The sequence below is a fragment of the Acanthochromis polyacanthus genome, chromosome 9, assembly GCF_021347895.1.
Source record: "Acanthochromis polyacanthus isolate Apoly-LR-REF ecotype Palm Island chromosome 9, KAUST_Apoly_ChrSc, whole genome shotgun sequence".
NCBI lineage: Eukaryota > Metazoa > Chordata > Actinopteri > Pomacentridae > Acanthochromis > Acanthochromis polyacanthus.
Genome location: NC_067121.1, coordinates 37,445,197 through 37,464,175, shown reverse-complemented (window position 1 = coordinate 37,464,175; position 18,979 = coordinate 37,445,197). Strand labels below are relative to the sequence as shown.

At 39.3% G+C, this 18,979-nt stretch overlaps 1 protein-coding gene across 1 annotated transcript; it reads left to right on the top strand.

Annotated features, from left to right (window-relative positions):
* The first annotated feature begins 1,930 nt into the window (after window positions 1–1,930).
* On the top strand, window positions 1,931–15,084 carry LOC110965224 (myosin-7-like). Its single transcript, XM_051952857.1, has 37 exons — window positions 1,931–2,131; window positions 5,102–5,245; window positions 5,339–5,495; window positions 5,637–5,664; window positions 5,750–5,858; window positions 6,004–6,096; window positions 6,200–6,263; window positions 6,379–6,477; window positions 6,564–6,667; window positions 6,751–6,889; window positions 7,025–7,143; window positions 7,229–7,378; window positions 7,474–7,644; window positions 7,732–8,041; window positions 8,286–8,365; window positions 8,493–8,698; window positions 9,136–9,259; window positions 9,358–9,494; window positions 9,818–10,073; window positions 10,157–10,399; window positions 10,468–10,644; window positions 10,738–10,883; window positions 10,965–11,055; window positions 11,159–11,548; window positions 11,646–11,772; window positions 11,842–11,960; window positions 12,046–12,242; window positions 12,324–12,507; window positions 12,583–12,748; window positions 12,839–12,963; window positions 13,054–13,362; window positions 13,453–13,656; window positions 13,758–14,054; window positions 14,133–14,237; window positions 14,344–14,439; window positions 14,532–14,666; window positions 14,965–15,084. Exons 1-37 carry the CDS (start codon window positions 1,931–1,933, stop codon window positions 14,980–14,982), a joined length of 5,820 nt encoding a protein of 1,939 aa, XP_051808817.1. The 3' UTR covers window positions 14,983–15,084.
* Window positions 15,085–18,979: the final 3,895 nt, after the last annotated feature.

Genomic DNA, 18,979 nt, shown 5'->3' with positions numbered 1-18,979 from the left:
TCCCTGACCTTAACTCTCCCTCAACAACAGCTGCAACACTTTATTGTCTCAGCAGTGACTCTAGAAATGCTTTTAGCCCCTCTTCACATGACCGACCTTTGCTTTCTTTAATCTTTCTGATTAGTCATCTTAACATGATCAACAAGTCTAGAGCTTTTCTCAAAGCACAATGTTTGAAGAACAAATTAGACTAATTAATTCAGTAATCTTGCTTTCCAACCATCGCTCTCGTTGGGATTTAGAGCAGAGACACTAATTTGACTGGCGCTAATAGGTGAATGGAAGAATCAAGGAAAGATCCTCGGTTTTGCTTTAATGTTCTTTTCTTGACGACATATAAAGGGATTATTTGCTACCAAGTCGTGTTTTGAGTGTGTTTTCTAAGTTGCTGGTTGTGGGTATCTAAACTACCAGTCAAAAGTTTGGTTTGGACACACCTTCTCATTCAACGCTTTTTATTTGTTTGTATTATTTCCTACATTGCAGATTAACACTGAAGATTAATACTTGTTTGTTCACAACATAATTCCACATGTATTCTTTTATAGTTTTGATGTCTTCAGTATTAATCTACAATGTATAAAATAATTAAATAAAAAAAAAACACTGAATAAAAAGGATGTCCAAACTTTTGACTGGTAGAGTATATTTTCAGCTGCTAAAGCAGACAGCTAAAGCCACATATACATAGTAAGCCCAGTTTCAAGTTTTAATCAGAGATGAGTAAAGTTTAACATGTATAATAAGAATAAAACTACGAATATACAAATAAAACAGAACCCAAACAAATATAAACATGAAAACTCTGAACATACACTCAGCAAATCTAACTGAATAATGCCAGTAGCTTGTAAAAGAAAAAAAGAAGAAAAAAGTAGCTGGTATGACTTATATGAATAAAATAAGTGTCACTCGATATGTAGCCTGTCCCTGATCCCCACCTCTTGCCCTCCCCTTTCTTTGAACCATGTATTGTCCTCGCCTTGTTTGTCACAAGGTGAAAGCAACAAATAGCAGCAGTACATCCTGTCCAATTAGGAGAACGCTTTTTCAATGTGGAACCTTTCTCCAAAAATTCATCCCATATTTGGTGGATAAACATCCTTTATTAGTGGAGTGAGGGCTGCTGTCAGCACCAGTGTTCATCCCTTCACTTGATTAAAGGTTGAGAGTTCAAGGTAAGCAAAACATTGATATAAATAGTATGAAATAGAAATTTGCTGCAATTTAATACTTAAATCAGATGTCTTGGTGTGTAATGTTTTAGTGATATACTTCATATGTGCGTCTGTTCTTGGTCGGGGATAGCAAATGCTGAAGGAAGCACTATTGGAATAACATTGTGTTTTGTCATCTGGTTTGAACAGCAAGACCCTGACTGACCCTGGTCATTCTTTTGGTGTCCAACCCACCCTAGGTAAAAGTCATTTTTGATTGAAGTGGAAAGTCTATAGCTTCAGTTGGGATTTAAAACTTGTGTTTGTTAATAGACAGCTGTTATAGTTGACTTTTTCATACATGAGTAAGATGAAAAGGTCCTTTTGAGAGTTGTTTTAAGAGAGTGTTCCTCATTCAAACTGAAGGACCTAGGTGTTGTATGTGTACAGACTGGAAAGCTTCTTGGGGCAAATTTGTGATTTGTAATATTGAGCTAAAAAAATGACAATATGTGGACAAATCATGCATTGAGGGACATGTTATTATTTTTGACCAGATTTTTATGTTAGACTGTAAATCCTCAAAACCAACTTAAAAAAGGTATATCTTCATGATTATCTGCCATTATTGTACCTCTAAACTGAACGCTAAAGAAATGCATGTAATAGCAGTCTTTTAACACACATTCTCTTGTGCTTTTCAATGCATTACTCCTGTTTAAGAACATGAAACACTGATTCATTTAGGAGTCATCATTTTAACAGGTTGAAAAATGGGGGATGCTGCCATGAAAGAGTTCGGGGCTGCTGCTCCTTTTCTGAGAAAGTCAGACAAGGAGCGTCTGGAGGCCCAGACTCGTCCGTTTGACATGAAGAAGGAGTGCTTTGTTCCCGACCCTGAGGTGGAGTATGTCAAAGCAACTATCACTAGTCGGGATGGTGACAAAGTCACTGCTGACACTGAATTAGGAAAGGTAAATAAATTTTAAGTTCTGTATGAGAGCGCTCATATGCTGTTATCTATGAGGGGCCGTACAAGACTTTATTCATTCTCGTCCTCTCACACACATATATTTTCTCTCATACTCACATACATTCTCCTGTGACACACATACATTCTCCTTTCACATACATACATTCTCCTTTCACACACATATATTTTCACTCTCTTACACGCATACATTCTCCTCTCACACACATACATTCTCCTTTCACATACATACATTCTCCTTTCACATACATACATTCTCCTTTCACACACATATATTTTCACTCTCTTACACGCATACATTCTCCTCTCACACACATACATTCTCCTTTCACACACATATATTTTCCTTGCACACACATACATTCTTCTTTCACATACATATATTTTAATATTCACGCACACACACATTCTGCTTTCACATACATACATTTTCACTCATGCACACACATACATTCTCCTCTCACATGCATATATTGTCACACTTGCACGTACATACATTCTCCTTTCACATTCATACATTCTCCTAAATAAATAGACATATATGTATATGTACAAAGAAAATATATGCATGAAAGAGAAGAATGTATGTATGTAAGAGGAGAATGTAGGTGTGTGAGAGGAGAATGTATGTATGTGCGAGAGAGAATAGTGGAAAAGGAAGTAAGTATAGTGGAAAAGGAAGTCAATCGTTTTTGCGCTGTGATTGGCTGAAAAGCTCAAGTGGGCGGTGATGTTCAGGTAACGGTTACCATGGCAGGTGGAGAGGAGTCCCGAGTGCTTCAGCAAGCCATTGGGGTTTTAAGAAACATTTTGTCATGGTTGATGCTACAGGTACGGACCCGTACCTGTAGCATCTGTACTAGAGGTACGGACCCGTTAAGGTCACTGAAGAGCTGGCGCCGGTTAACTACTATTTGCTGCACATTACAGGCAGTTTATATGAATGACTTTGACGGCGAACATTGTATAATTTAACTAAAAATACACCGTCTCCTCTCACACTTTAGACATTGCAGTTTTTACGCTTTTAGACGCCGTGTCTAAATTGTTTGAAGTCCAGTTCCTATTAATTAGTTTACCGCGTTCAGTGGTGGAAGCGGCTGACGAACTCCATTGCAAATGTTCCCATTTAATTCGGACGCTAATTTACAAGATAAAGTTAAGGATGTCGAATATGAAACAAACACTCGTGAATGGTGAGGAGCAGCTCTTTAATTCGGCATGAATTAAAAAAACCACAAACTCGATTTACTGTGATATTGTGAGATTTGTTTGTGGTTATGTAACTTAGCCATTCAACAGAGTCCGCTAACATTAAAGTGACTGTGACAGGGTCTGTGTTGACAGACGCAGAAAATACGTCAGGGTTTTGTTTAGGTTGTTAATATGTAATAGTCTGTCGCTACTTTTGAAGGTAAAAAAAATACTTTTCGTTGGCTGGCTGTTAGTTCCGCCATTTGTTTTGTTTGCTGTCTGTGCTTTATTAGAACAGGGTCACATGAATAAAAAGTTTTGCTATTTTTAATAGTAGTGCCGATTTGAACCCCCAAATCGCTGTCCGTGAAAAAGTCAGATAATGATATTTATAAGACATTATGCATGATAGAAAAGAGAACAGCAGATGACTGACATGACAGGCTCGGCACGCAGATTCACCTCGAATCACGGAAGCGCCTTCATCACTCGGATTACCAAGCCGGCTCATTAATATTTATGTACGTCGGATTACCAGCCAATCACAAAGCGCGTTCATCAGCCGACTCATTAATATTCATGTACGTCTCATTAATATTTATGGTAAGGTAAAGTGCCGTATCCGTTGGCCACAGGCTGCGGGTACGGGTCCGTATCTGTAGACGCTACGTTTTGTCATCCCCAGAAACGGTCACATATTATCGTCATCGCTTGAGCAGCAGGCGACAGGTTTATCTGCACCAAACTTTACTCACAGCACTGTGGAAAGTGAGATGAGACAATTTTTCAGACCTGCAAACTTCCAGGTCGCTGCAGCGGGACAAGCAGCTAACGCTAACGCTACACGTAATCCTCCAGTTCGGCCTTGTGTAGCGTTAGCGTTAGCTGCTTGTCCCGCTGCAGCGACCTGGAAGTTTGCAGGTCTGAAAAGTTGTCTCATCTCACTTTCCACAGTGCTGTGAGTAAAGTTTGGTGCAGATAAACCTGTCGCCTGCTGCTCAAGCGATGACGATAATATGTGACCGTTTCTGGGGATGACAAAATGTTTCTTAAAACCCCAATGGCTTGCTGAAGCGCTCGGGACTCCTCTCCACCTGCCATGGTAACCGTTACCTGAACATCACCGCCCACTTGAGCTTTTCAGCCAATCACAGCGCAAAAACGATTGACTTCCTTTTCCACTATACTTACTTCCTTTTCCACTATTCTCTCTCGCACATACATACATTCTCCTCTCACACACCTACATTCTCCTCTTACATACATACATTCTTCTCTTTCATGCATATATTTTCTTTGTACATATACATATATGTCTATTTATTTAGGAGAATGTATGAATGTGAAAGGAGAATGTATGTACGTGCAAGTGTGACAATATATGCATGTGAGAGGAGAATGTATGTGTGTGCATGAGTGAAAATGTATGTATGTGAAAGCAGAATGTGTGTGTGCGTGAATATTAAAATATATGTATGTGAAAGAAGAATGTATGTGTGTGCAAGGAAAATATATGTGTGTGAAAGGAGAATGTATGTGTGTGAGAGGAGAATGTATGCGTGTAAGAGAGTGAAAATATATGTGTGTGAAAGGAGAATGTATGTATGTGAAAGAAGAATGTATGTGAGTATGAGAGAAAATATATGTGTGTGAGAGGACGAGAATGAATTAAGTCTTGTACGGCCCCTCATAGTTATCCAGAGATATTTATTTCAGTTTTGATGAGCGTGGCAGTAATATGCATTATCTTCATTTCTAGAGTGTCACAGTGAAGGAGAGTGATGTCCACCCTCAGAACCCGCCAAAGTTCGATAAAATTGAGGACATGGCGATGTTCACCTTCCTCCATGAGCCCGCTGTGCTGTTTAACCTCAAAGAGCGTTATGCAGCATGGATGATTTATGTAAGTCAAGTGCTCAATTTGTCAAATTTCTTCCTCTATATCATCTCTCAGCATCGTTAACAGCTATTACTTTTCCCTCTCTTTACATGGCAGACCTACTCTGGGCTGTTCTGTGTGACTGTCAACCCCTACAAGTGGCTGCCAGTCTACAACCAAGAGGTGGTTGTTGCCTACAGAGGAAAGAAGAGGAGTGAAGCTCCTCCTCATATCTTCTCCATCTCTGACAATGCCTACCAGTACATGCTGGCAGGTGCATATTCTATGTTGTTCTATCATCTTCATCATATGACGATAGAATATCATCATATTCTATCATCTTCAAATATTTAATCCTGACATCTGAACATGATTCTATTGCTCCACTAATATTTTTCATTTCTCTTGCTGACAGACAGAGAAAACCAGTCAATCCTTATCACGTAAGTCACACAGCCAATAAAACCTTCTATGCAGGTAAAAAATTAAAGGCCTTGACCTAAAACTTTCCGTCTCCCTTCTACTCAGCGGAGAATCCGGAGCCGGAAAGACTGTTAACACCAAGCGTGTCATTCAGTACTTTGCCAGCATCGCTGCTGTCCCGACTGGAAAGAAAGATCCAGCTGCTGAGAAGAAGGTTTGTATTACAAAATACGTTTCTCAATATTTCTCAAATCAAAAACAGACCAAATTAAAAATGATTTCTGACAGCTGAGATACATTTTGTTATTTTATGTGCTTAAAACTCAACTTGAAGTCATGTCCTTGCTTGACAACATCAGGGAACGCTGGAGGATCAAATCATCCAGGCTAATCCTGCTCTGGAGGCATTTGGTAACGCCAAGACCATCAGGAATGACAACTCCTCCAGATTTGTGAGTGTCTGTGTGACTGTAGTGCAGCTATCTGATCACCATTAATTGACTGAATTATAGTTTTCTCATTAGAAATATCAGTGAACACTACTTTTCCTCTTAGGGTAAATTCATCAGAATTCACTTTGACAACAGAGGAAAGCTAGCCTCTGCTGACATTGAGACTTGTAAGTAAAGCTGTGTGTGTGTACCGTGTGTGCCAGCAGTAAAACCTTTGACAATATCTGATTATTTTACACAAAAAACATGACAACATGACATATTATATTATACCTCAAACAGACCTTCTGGAAAAGTCTCGTGTGACCTACCAGCTCAAAGCTGAAAGGGACTACCACATTTTCTACCAGATCTTGTCTCAGGCAAAGCCTGAACTCCTGGGTGAGCGGAAAACATACACGTGATATGTGGTGTTTACTGTACTGCCACCATGAATGATTTAATAAATATGTTTCATGTAATTTTAGAAATGCTGCTCATCACCAACAACCCCTACGACTACGCCTTCATCTCCCAAGGAGAGACAACAGTAGCCTCTATCAACGATTCTGAAGAGTTGATGGCCACTGATGTGAGCAGCAGCAAAGTGTTTTAGACAGATATTAATGGTAGCAAAACAAGGTTAACCAAAACCATTGTTCTGATTTTGCTTAGGAAGCATTTGATGTGCTGGGCTTCACTCAAGAAGAGAAGAACAGCATTTACAAGCTGACTGGTGCCATCATGCACTATGGAAACATGAAGTTTAAGCAGAAGCAGCGAGAGGAGCAGGCAGAGGCGGATGGGACTGAAGGTAAGAGATGGTTCTTTAAACAAAATTTTAAACTTTTTGTAATTCAAAAAAACATTCTAAGTCAGGTATAAAGAACATGTTACACCTGAGATGACTAATGATGTCTTTTGAATTAATACCACCATTTCTCTACAGATGCGGACAAAGCAGCGTATCTGATGGGCCTGAACTCTGCTGACCTCATCAAAGGTCTCTGTCACCCAAGAGTGAAAGTAGGAAACGAGTGGGTCACCAAGGGACAAAATGTTGCCCAAGTAAGAGATTAAAAATGCTTTGCTCAGTTTCAAAATTGTTCCAGAATTATTCACAAAAACATGTTTTACTGCATTCCCTTTTTAGGTGAACTATGCTATTGGTGCACTGTCTAAGGCAGTGTATGAGAAGATGTTCCTGTGGATGGTGTTCAGAATTAACCATTCACTGGACACCAAGCAGCCACGCCAGTACTTCATTGGTGTGTTGGACATTGCAGGATTTGAGATCTTTGATGTGAGTTTCAAAAGATTATAAAATCTAAATATTTTAGTCTTGAGTTTAAGGAAAAATGATCAAACTTGATCACACTGGTGTCCATTTCATTACAGTTCAACACCTTTGAGCAGCTGTGCATCAACTTCACCAATGAAAAACTGCAACAGTTTTTCAACCACCACATGTTCGTGCTGGAGCAGGAAGAGTACAAGAAAGAGGGCATTGAATGGACTTTCATTGACTTTGGTATGGATCTGCAGGCCTGCATTGACCTGATTGAAAAGGTAAAACATTCAACTATGACATGTTTAAACACAAATAAATAAAAACATGTTCATTTTGTTTCAAACCACTCATATTTTCCTCCTCAGCCCATGGGTATCATGTCCATCCTTGAAGAGGAGTGCATGTTCCCCAAAGCCAGTGATTCCACATTTAAAGCTAAGCTCTATGACAATCATCTGGGGAAATCCAACAACTTCCAGAAGCCCAGAGTCGTCAAAGGAAAACCAGAGGCTCATTTTGCCCTGGTTCACTATGCTGGAACTGTTGATTATAATATCAACAACTGGCTGGTGAAGAACAAGGATCCTCTGAATGAGACTGTTGTTGGACTGTACCAGAAGTCTAACCTCAAGTTGCTGGCTTTTCTCTTTGCAAACTACGCTGGCGCAGATTCAGGTTTGTATCAACAAAGGGATGCAACGTCCTAGTTTTTAAGGGATGATAAATGTTCCATATGGAAGAGGCAAAGCAAAGGAAGAAATGGATGAATATTTGAACAAAAATGTTTCTTGATTTGCTTTTTTTAAACATATAACTCCCTTCTCTTGTTGTACTGTAAGCCACATTTTTAGTTTTAAACAGTCTACAACATAATTTAAATGCATTTATTTAACAGTGAATTTATGTTCATTTTACTCAGTTCAGGAATCTGGTGGAAAGGGCAAAGGTGGTAGCAAGAAGAAAGGTTCATCATTCCAAACTGTATCAGCCCTGCACAGGGTAAGAAAAGTATAATTTTTTTTGTGATACATGGGCTTAGAGAAACATCCTTCTCAGAATTGAGATGATTACTGTTTACACTTGTATTTCTACTGTTAAAGATAATGACTCTGTGGTGTGCTCTCAGGAGAACCTGAACAAGCTGATGACCAACCTGAGGTCTACTCACCCTCACTTTGTGCGCTGCATCATCCCCAACGAGACCAAGACTCCTGGGGCCATGGAGAACCCTCTGGTAATGCACCAGCTGCGCTGTAACGGTGTGCTGGAAGGCATCAGGATCTGCAGAAAAGGCTTCCCCAACAGGATTCTGTATGGAGACTTCAAACAGAGGTCTCTGTCAGGTTTTCAAACGGTTGAAAAATTAAAAGAAAAAGCAAGGTCAAATTAGTTAGATTCTCCTTCAATACCTGCTGAGGAAAACAGACAATATTCTACCAAACAACATTTCCTCATCCAGTCTTTGAAAGATGTTGTGAACAGTCCTATCTAACATACTCCAAAATCTCAAATAGGTGTTGAAATAAAGTAGAGATTCTATCATTCACACAACTTTTATACTCATCAAATCATTCAGTGAACCATATTTTCCTAAATGCAATGACGTTTCTCCATTTACTGATTAAAGCTTGTCTTTTAAACTGCCATCCGGTGACGCATTTAACTTTATGTTTTACAGTGTAATTACTTAGATGAGGAAATTTGGGTAGTTTATCATTGCATACAATATGAAATAAAACTGAAATGATCTCTTCTCTGTTATTTTAAAGATACCGCATTTTAAACCCGAGTGCAATTCCTGAGGGACAGTTCATTGATAACAAAAAAGCTTCAGAGAAGCTTTTGGGCTCCTTGGATATCGACCATAACCAGTACAAACTGGGGCACACCAAGGTAAGCATGGGTAAAGAAAATCTGAACTGCATATTGCTCCATAAAACTATAACCACCGACTGCAATTCTTAACCAACTCCTGTTTTCATCTGTATCAGGTATTCTTTAAAGCTGGACTGCTTGGTTTGCTGGAGGAAATGAGAGATGACCGTTTGGCTTTAATCATCACTAGGATCCAGGCAAGATCTCGAGGTGTTCTGGCAAGAATTGAATTCCAGAAGATTGTAGAACGCAGGTATGTGTACTCTCAGATTATCTGAAAATACTGAAATTTCAATGGATTCCAAGGCCACAAGCTTAGGGATAAGAAATAGTATGAAAAAGATAACTCACTCAGGGTAACATTTTAGACAGTCTTTCTTTTACAATATCTCACAACTTTCCAACACCATTTTATAAATTATTAGGATCACTGAAAAGACCTCAGAGGGGTGATCCGATATCTGAGTGGTTCAGGCGCAATTTCCATGGGTATTAATCCCCTGAGCAGGGAAGACAACATATACAGAAAAATTATTACTAAAATTCTATAATATCTTTACAAATTCATGTCCACAGGGATGCACTACTTGTGATCCAGTGGAACATTCGTGCATTCATGGGGGTCAAGAATTGGCCCTGGATGAAGATGTACTTCAAGATCAAACCTCTCCTGAAATCAGCAGAGACTGAGAAGGAGATGGCCAACATGAAGGAAGAGTTTACCAAACTCAAAGAGGCTTATGCAAAATCAGAAGCCCGCAAAAAGGAACTGGAGGAAAAAATGGTCACTCTTCTCCAAGAGAAGAATGACCTGCAGCTACAAGTTCAGGCTGTATGTTTACAAACACATTGAAAAAAGATACGAGAATCAAACCGAGTCTGCCCAGGTGTAATGTTGTGTCTTTCAAATCACAGGAGCAAGATAATCTGTGCGATGCTGAAGAGAGATGCGAGGGGCTGATAAAAAGCAAGATTCAGCTGGAGGCAAAAATCAAAGAGCTGACAGAAAGACTGGAGGATGAGGAGGAGATGAATGCTGAACTGACAGCTAAGAAGAGGAAGCTGGAAGACGAGTGCTCTGAGTTAAAGAAGGACATTGATGACTTAGAGTTAACTCTGGCTAAAGTGGAGAAGGAGAAGCATGCCACTGAGAACAAGGTACTACAAACACCAGTTACTGTAAAATTGCTCTGTGTATCCCAAGTTAAAATTTATTCTGGCCACAGGTAAAGAACCTGACTGAGGAGATGGCTGCTCAAGATGAGATCATTGCTAAGTTGACCAAGGAGAAGAAAGCCTTACAGGAAGCTCATCAACAAACGCTGGATGACCTGCAGAGTGAAGAAGACAAAGTCAACACTCTGACAAAGTCCAAAGTTAAACTGGAACAGCAAGTGGATGATGTAAGAATACACTAAATATGATTGTGTTGGAATGTTATGAAAATAATACTGTGAAGCAACTGACTGAGAAGCTGTAACTGTCTGTCACTACAGCTTGAAGGGTCTTTGGAGCAAGAAAAGAAAGTTCGTATGGACCTTGAGAGAGCAAAGCGCAAGCTTGAGGGAGACCTAAAGTTAGCTCAAGAGAGCATCATGGACCTGGAAAATGACAAGCAGCAACTCGAAGAGAAGCTGAAAAAGTAATCTAAAAATGAAACTTGCAAACACAAATATGTTTTACACTTAGAGTCAACTTTTACGTTTTACTTCTCCATTCACAGGAAAGACTTTGAAATCAGTCAGCTCAATGGCAAAATAGAGGACGAGCAAGCAATGTCTGCTCAGCTCCAGAAAAAACTGAAGGAGCTGCAGGTAATGATTTAAACATTATAAAACTAAGGGCGAGAAAGTTACATCGTAAGACCACAATTTAGAGCAATAAATTTAATCAAGTTTTTGCTTTGATTTGGTCTAGGCCCGCATCGAGGAGTTGGAAGAAGAACTTGAAGCAGAGCGAGCTGCTCGTGCCAAGGTGGAGAAACAGAGAGCAGACTTGGCCAGAGAGCTGGAGGAGATCAGCGAGAGGCTGGAGGAGGCTGGAGGAGCAACAGCTGCCCAGATCGAGATGAACAAGAAGAGGGAGGCCGAGTTCCAGAAACTCCGCAGAGACCTTGAAGAGGCCACTCTGCAGCATGAATCCACTGCTGCCACACTCAGGAAGAAACAGGCCGACAGTGTCGCTGACCTGGGAGAGCAGATTGACAATCTGCAGAGAGTCAAGCAGAAACTGGAGAAGGAGAAGAGTGAGCTCAGACTGGAGCTGGATGATGTGGTCTCCAATATGGAACAGATTGTCAAGTCCAAGGTAAATCACCTTCATATATAATTTTTTTCTTTCCACTGGCTGATTAACACTTGGTTATTTTAGTGTGTGAGACATTCTCACTTCATTTTCTTTTCAGAATAATTTGGAGAAAATGTGCAGGTCTCTGGAAGACCAGATGAATGAATATAAAACAAAGTCAGAGGAGGGACAGCGGACCATCAATGACTTCACCATGCAGAGAGCAAAGCTTCAAACTGAGAATGGTATGAATTTCAACATCTTTCCACCTGTGCTAACATGAAACAGCACTTCTAATTTTCTATTCAAATTAGGTGAACTCACAAGGCAGCTGGAGGAAAAGGATTCCCTGGTGTCACAACTCACCAGAGGAAAACAATCCTACACTCAGCAAATTGAAGACCTTAAAAGACAGCTGGAGGAGGAAGTCAAGGTAGCAAACAAATGACAGTGAGATCTTATTATGAAACAAAATAAATGTTGGTACATGCAAAGCACTGAGATATTCTACATTTCAGGCCAAGAATGCATTAGCCCATGCAGTGCAGTCTTCTCGTCATGACTGTGACCTGCTCAGGGAGCAGTATGAGGAGGAGCAGGAGGCCAAGGCTGAACTGCAGCGCAGCATGTCCAAGGCCAACTCTGAGGTGGCTCAGTGGAGAACTAAGTACGAAACTGATGCCATCCAGAGGACTGAGGAACTGGAAGAGGCAAAGTGAGTCAAATACATTTTGACTCCAACAACTCAGCAAAATTCAAAAGCAACTAACCCTGAATATGTTTCTTCATTATTCAGAAAGAAGCTGGCTCAGCGTCTGCAGGAGGCTGAGGAAGCTGTGGAGGCAGTGAATGCTAAATGCTCCTCTCTGGAGAAGACCAAACACAGACTGCAGAATGAGATTGAAGATCTCATGGTGGATGTAGAGAGATCAAATGCTGCTGCCGCTGCTCTGGACAAGAAGCAAAGAAACTTTGACAAGGTTTAAATTCCTTGCTCAACACTTCACTGCTGGTAAAAGATAAATTCTTTGCCTAAACCATCAACTGTCTTCCAGGTCTTGGCAGAATGGAAACAGAAGTACGAGGAGTCTCAATCTGAACTGGAGAGCTCTCAGAAGGAAGCCAGGTCTCTGAGCACTGAGCTCTTCAAACTCAAGAATTCCTATGAAGAATCTCTGGAACATCTGGAGACCATGAAGAGAGAGAACAAGAACCTACAAGGTCAGTCAATTTACCATTAAAACTTTACATGAATTATTAATTCATGATATAATTCTGTATATTTACAGTACACTACATTTTGTTTCTAAGAGGAAATATCGGACCTCACTGAACAAATTGGTGAGGGTGGAAAGAACATTCATGAGCTGGAGAAGATTCGAAAGCAGTTGGAACAAGAAAAGTCTGAGATACAGACAGCTCTGGAGGAAGCAGAGGTATGCTGATCAGGAAACTGTTAAACTATATATGCAATTACTGATAAATTGGCATAGAATTTTTCATTTTAATTCTTTAAATTATGACAGGCTTCACTGGAGCACGAGGAAGGGAAGATTCTCCGAGTCCAGCTAGAGTTCAACCAAATTAAGGCTGACATTGAGCGCAAGCTGGCTGAGAAAGATGAAGAGATGGAGCAAGCAAAGAGAAATCAACAACGAGTTGTGGATACTCTCCAGAGTTCTCTTGAGTCTGAGACTCGCAGCAGGAATGAGGCTCTGCGTTTGAAGAAGAAGATGGAGGGAGACCTCAATGAGATGGAGATCCAGCTGAGCCAGGCCAACAGACAGGCAGCTGAGGCCCAGAAACAACTTAAATCTGTTCATGCACATCTGAAGGTCTGGAAGAACTAGAAAATAGTATATATATATGTTGTATTGCATTTATGCATCATTCAAAATGAAGTCTTTTGGGTTTTCACCTTCAAGGATGCTCAACTTCAACTTGACGACTCTCTGCGAGCCAATGATGATATGAAAGAGAACATTGCCATTGTTGAGAGACGCAACAACCTGCTTCAGGCTGAACTGGAGGAACTGAGGGCTGCGCTGGAGCAAACTGAAAGAGGTCGCAAACTTGCTGAACAAGAGCTACTGGATGTCAGTGAGAGGGTGCAACTACTGCACTCACAGGTGAGAGACAGTGATCACCTTTACAGTATTTTACAGTATATTTCAGCTTGTTTGATTCAATTATTGTTTTACTGAAAACTGTGCTATTTATGCAAAAATAGAACACCAGCCTCATTAACCAGAAGAAGAAGCTGGAGGCTGATACAAACCAGCTTCAAACTGAAGTGGAAGAAGCAGTGCAGGAGTGCAGAAATGCTGAGGAGAAGGCCAAGAAGGCCATTACTGATGCTGCCATGATGGCAGAGGAGCTGAAGAAAGAGCAGGACACCAGCGCTCACCTGGAGCGCATGAAGAAGAACATGGAGCAAACCATCAAAGACCTGCAGCACCGTCTGGATGAAGCTGAACAGATCGCCATGAAGGGAGGAAAGAAGCAGGTGCAGAAGCTCGAGGCCAGGGTGAGTATAAGTCGGCTGTTTGACACCTGGCATTGTACAAGTATGTACAATAAAAAATTTTGATATGACATCCTACAGGTCAGGGAACTTGAAAATGAGGTGGACAGCGAACAGAAAAAAGCCAGTGATGCTACAAAGGGAATAAGAAAGTATGAAAGACGTATCAAGGAGCTCACCTATCAGGTAATAATGGATCGGGACCAAAGTCTCTATATGCAGTGAAAATTACATTTAGAATAAAAAAATGCACATTTACACTTTTCTTTCATGTTAATTATGTATCACATAGACAGAAGAAGACCGCAAAAATTTGGGACGTCTGCAAGATTTGGTGGACAAGCTTCAGCTAAAGGTCAAATCCTACAAGAAGTCTGCAGAGGAAGCTGTAAGTACTATTGATTTTAAATAAAATTCTTATATCTGACCATTGAGACAAAGTTCTATCTGAGCAGACATTATGGTGTTTCTGTTCAACAGGAGGAACAGGCCAACAGTAATCTCACCAAGTTCCGTAAGCTTCAACATGAGCTGGATGAAGCTGAAGAGAGAGCTGACATCGCTGAATCGCAGGTCAACAAGCTACGTGCCAAGAGCCGTGATGTGGGGTCAAAGGTTTGTATGGGTCTATATTTACATTGTTTTGATCGAGAACATTTGGACCAGGACCCAGTTGCCATGCTGACAGAACCTACCTACTAGAAATGTTGACAGATCACCCAGCAAAACTGACTTACTGTGCCGTGCAATTGGTCAAACTGAAGCACCACTGCCAACCCTCCAACAACGGCAACAAAATGACAAATAAATCAGAGTGTTATTACTACATTTAGAATACAGAGACAGGAAAATCTATCTCTAAAACAAAGATGTTACTTACTATTTATCTTGTATTTTCTTTCTTTCGTTTCAGAAAGGACTTGATGAATGAGCCGCCCTCAAACATGATAATTTCTGAGACACCTCCTCACTGTCTAATGGTGTCTCCCTAAGCATGTGTTTTTGTTCAGTAGAATAAATTTGTTGCGCATCTGAAACAGCTTCTTGACTTTTCATTGATAATACTTGTAGTGGACATAATGACAGAGAAATAAATTTCATTCATTTTTTAAAAGATTAAAAAAAAAAAAAAAGTTTGGGGTCACCCAGACAATTTCATGTTTTCCATGAAAACTTGCACTTTTATTCATGTGCTAACATAAGTGCACAAGGGTTTTCTAATTGGCCTTTCAGCACAATTAGCTAACACAATGTAGCATTAGAACACAGGAGTGATGGTTGCTGGAAATGGGCTTCTGTACCCCTATGTAAATATTGCATTTCAAATCCCTCGTTTCCAGCTAAAATAGTCATTTACCACATTAGCAAGGTCTAGAATGTATTTCTGATTAATTTAATGTTATCTTCATTGAAAAAGTACCGCTTTTCCTTCAAAAATAAGGACATTTCTAAGTGACCCCAAACTTTTAAACAGTAGTGTGTATATATATATATATATATATATATATATATATACATATGTTACAGGCGAAATTAGAATCCAGGCAGATTTTAAATCCGTCTAGGCAGAATTAGAATTTTGATTTTGCCTAGGCTAGATTGAAATTTGAAGGGTTTTGAATATGATATGCTCTGTTCATGTAATTATTTATTTTCCCTAAAACTATGTACCTTGAAATTTGGTTTTAGATACAAGGTAAATAATTACTTTAGAAGTAATATCAACTTTTGTCCTCAACACTTGGCAAAATAAACAGGGAAAAAATGATGTTGTCAAAGTAGTTTCTGGCGTTTTTTTTTTTTTCATATACTGTATACCAAAATCCTTTTCGAGGCTTAGGCTTAGGGTTAGAGTTAGGGTTATTGTTTCTAATATACATTCTATTGATATATCAAGATTGAAATCCGTACAACAACCATGGTAGGATTTTGTTTGCTTGTGTTTCTGGAACTCGGCCTCCCAAAATTCTAATTCTGCCTCGGTGGATTCTAAATCTGCCTGGATTCTAATTTGGCCTGTGACATATATATATATATATATATATATATATATATATATATATATATATATTGGAATACACTGAGAAAAACAATAGTCACGCTAGTACAACTACAAAATAATAAACTATCAAAAGTACAATGCCAATTGACTAAAAAAGTGTATTCTTATTTTAAATATGAACATTATTGTTCCTGAAGAATTGTATTTTAGGACATGTATTTCCTTGAGCAGCACTGTCTTTTTGTTCAATATGCAAAATCAGGTTAAAACATAACGGTTTGTTTTTTTCACTTTGTATACATCTACTGTCACTTCAATGAACAGATTGTAGTTGGCCAAAATCAAGACCTGAGAGACCCGTGAATGTGTTATTTACAATCTGAGAATTTGAATTCTGAAAGAAAACAAATAATTTAACCGAAAAAATCAATTCCACTGAAGATAAAATAAACTCAAATAAGTAACACTAAAATTAGGTCTAAATGCGTACATTTATTAATTCATTTACACATAAGTACTAAACATTTCAAAATGTATTGACTATAAATGTGACTGCTTTATATTAAATCATCTCCATACAGACAATGTAACACCATGGTCACTTAGCTTGGTTAAATAAGTCATGAATTATTTAAATGTTCTAACTGATGCTTCGTGGCTGAAAAACTCTCTCATAAGAGTGAAAACTACTACATGTTCATTGGCCAACTGTCAAACTCTCACGTTGTAGAATCCAGAGACATTCCATGACCAGGAGGGGGCGCTAAGGCATCTTATTTTAGCATATTATATATATTCAGCCCGATCTCACGAGGATTCGTGAAACTGTCACGTAAGTTTTAGTTTCGGTTTCGTGCGCACCAACACGATTTCGTCATGTTTTTCGTGCCGCTCACCACGAAATGCGCACCAATGTATTTTAAACGGCGGACTTTTCGTGCCACCCAGAACGTATTTCAAACGAATGTGTGTATTATATTTTTAATGTAAAACCATGGCGAATCCAACGCTATATTTTGCATGACATCGTCCCTAACCATAACCCTAACCATAACCATAACCCGGTGGTACACTTACCTTTTTTTTTTTTTTTTTTTTTTTTTTTTTTTTTTTCCCCCAATTTGCATAGGAATTTCAAGAATGTCCGGCGGCCGGCGGCCGCAAACGCGATCACACAAGCAGTATACGCCGATGGACAGCTTAGATCGTCATGAATCCGCTGGTATAAACCACTTTCAGCTGTGATTACCACAGCGGGTTTCGTTGTGAGCAACACGAAAAACATTTCGTGGTGAGCGGCACGAAAAACATGACGAAATCGTGTTGGTGCGCACGAAAAAGAAACAAAAAATTTACGTAACAGTTTCACGAATCCCCGTGAGACCGTGTTGATATATTTAGGGCAGTTGGTAAAAAAAAAACCCTCTTGTTAAAGTGCTAACCCTACAATACTAATAACACTAAGAGGTTATTCTTTTACATTTTCTTTGAAATTCAAGCATTACAACTTATGTTTTGCTAATTTAAAAAAACTGACTGGAAAACTTTTGTCTTGCTTTTTGGTGACAAGATATTTGTGAAACGTTCTTCAATGTCTCTGAAATTGAATCAGATTGTAAAAACTTAACAAAGGCATTGAAAGACTTAAGAAGCCTCAAAAGTGTCAATGTGAGGAAAATGGGTTGCAGAATGCTTCGGTTTCAAAATCTGGCTTGTTTTAGCAGAACAATTTCTCATTGTTCAAATTAGTGACATGGGTCCATTAACCAAAAAAATGCACAAATATTTCAACATAATTTACCTGTGAAAGCTAGCAAAAGCAATTTAAAACGAAAAAATACCCATCTACCTATTTGAGATTTGTCTTTAATCATCCCAACTGTTAAGATAACTCATACTACTTTCTTAGATTTTAAAGAGATTGCAAACTCAAATATCAAAACATCTAAAGTAGGAAACTACTAACCTTCCCATCAGAAGTAGATTACTTGGACAATAAGCATCCTCTTCTCAACAGCAGACATGGCAGGACTATTAGGGGAAAAAAGAGAAGAAGTAGACTTGGCAAAGCTGTTTTTGTAGGATTCAAGAATAGCTTCCTCTGAGAGGTGGTCAATTTAAGCAACATCTTTTCATCAGTGAAAACAGAACATTGATAGTAAGAGCATAATACATCTGTATTAAGGGTGTTTTCAGGTTTAGTTTTTTCTAGAAATGTTGCTCCAAAAATTAGATATTGAAAGCTTTAAATGGTCAAGAGTACCTTCTGTAATTTCATCATGTAGAAGAGAAGCAGTGCTCAGGATCTGAGTCCATGCAGAAGTCCATAGTCTGAATGAATGAGGAGAGGACAAGGGGGGAGAACAATCATGTCTGTAAGCCTCTAACAGAACGCAACACCTCTTAGAAGTGACCTTTCACAACAACAGGGAGCAAATACTACCAATAGTTTTGCTGGCTCCAGTTTCAAACTTAAGTGAGGCAAGGTGCCTCACACCTTCCTTTGTGCGTTCATGTGATCATAAAAGTCAAAGACTGAGAACAGCTGGGAATGAGACCTTAAACGGACAGACGAGTGCTCTCCTGGAATAGACAGAGTGATAAGTAAAGGAAATGAAAGTTCTAGTGCAAAGACAACCACTGGCAAGGCCTGGTGGGAAGAGATGTGACTGAGAGGAAGGCAGCTGAGGTTGCAACATGCTTTGTAACATCTAATTTACATCATATAGTTTTATTATAACTGGTTTAAATTCTACGTCAGACCAAGACAACCCTTTGTATGTTTCAAAAAACCTGTTTGCCGGTTTCAAGTTAATTTGTCTTATTCTCCTTGCTCTGCCTCATGTCTCCACTGACTTGTCCCCACGTTAGTTGTCAAATATAGTTTTAAAATTTGAGCACTTGGCATATTTTTGTACATAAATGC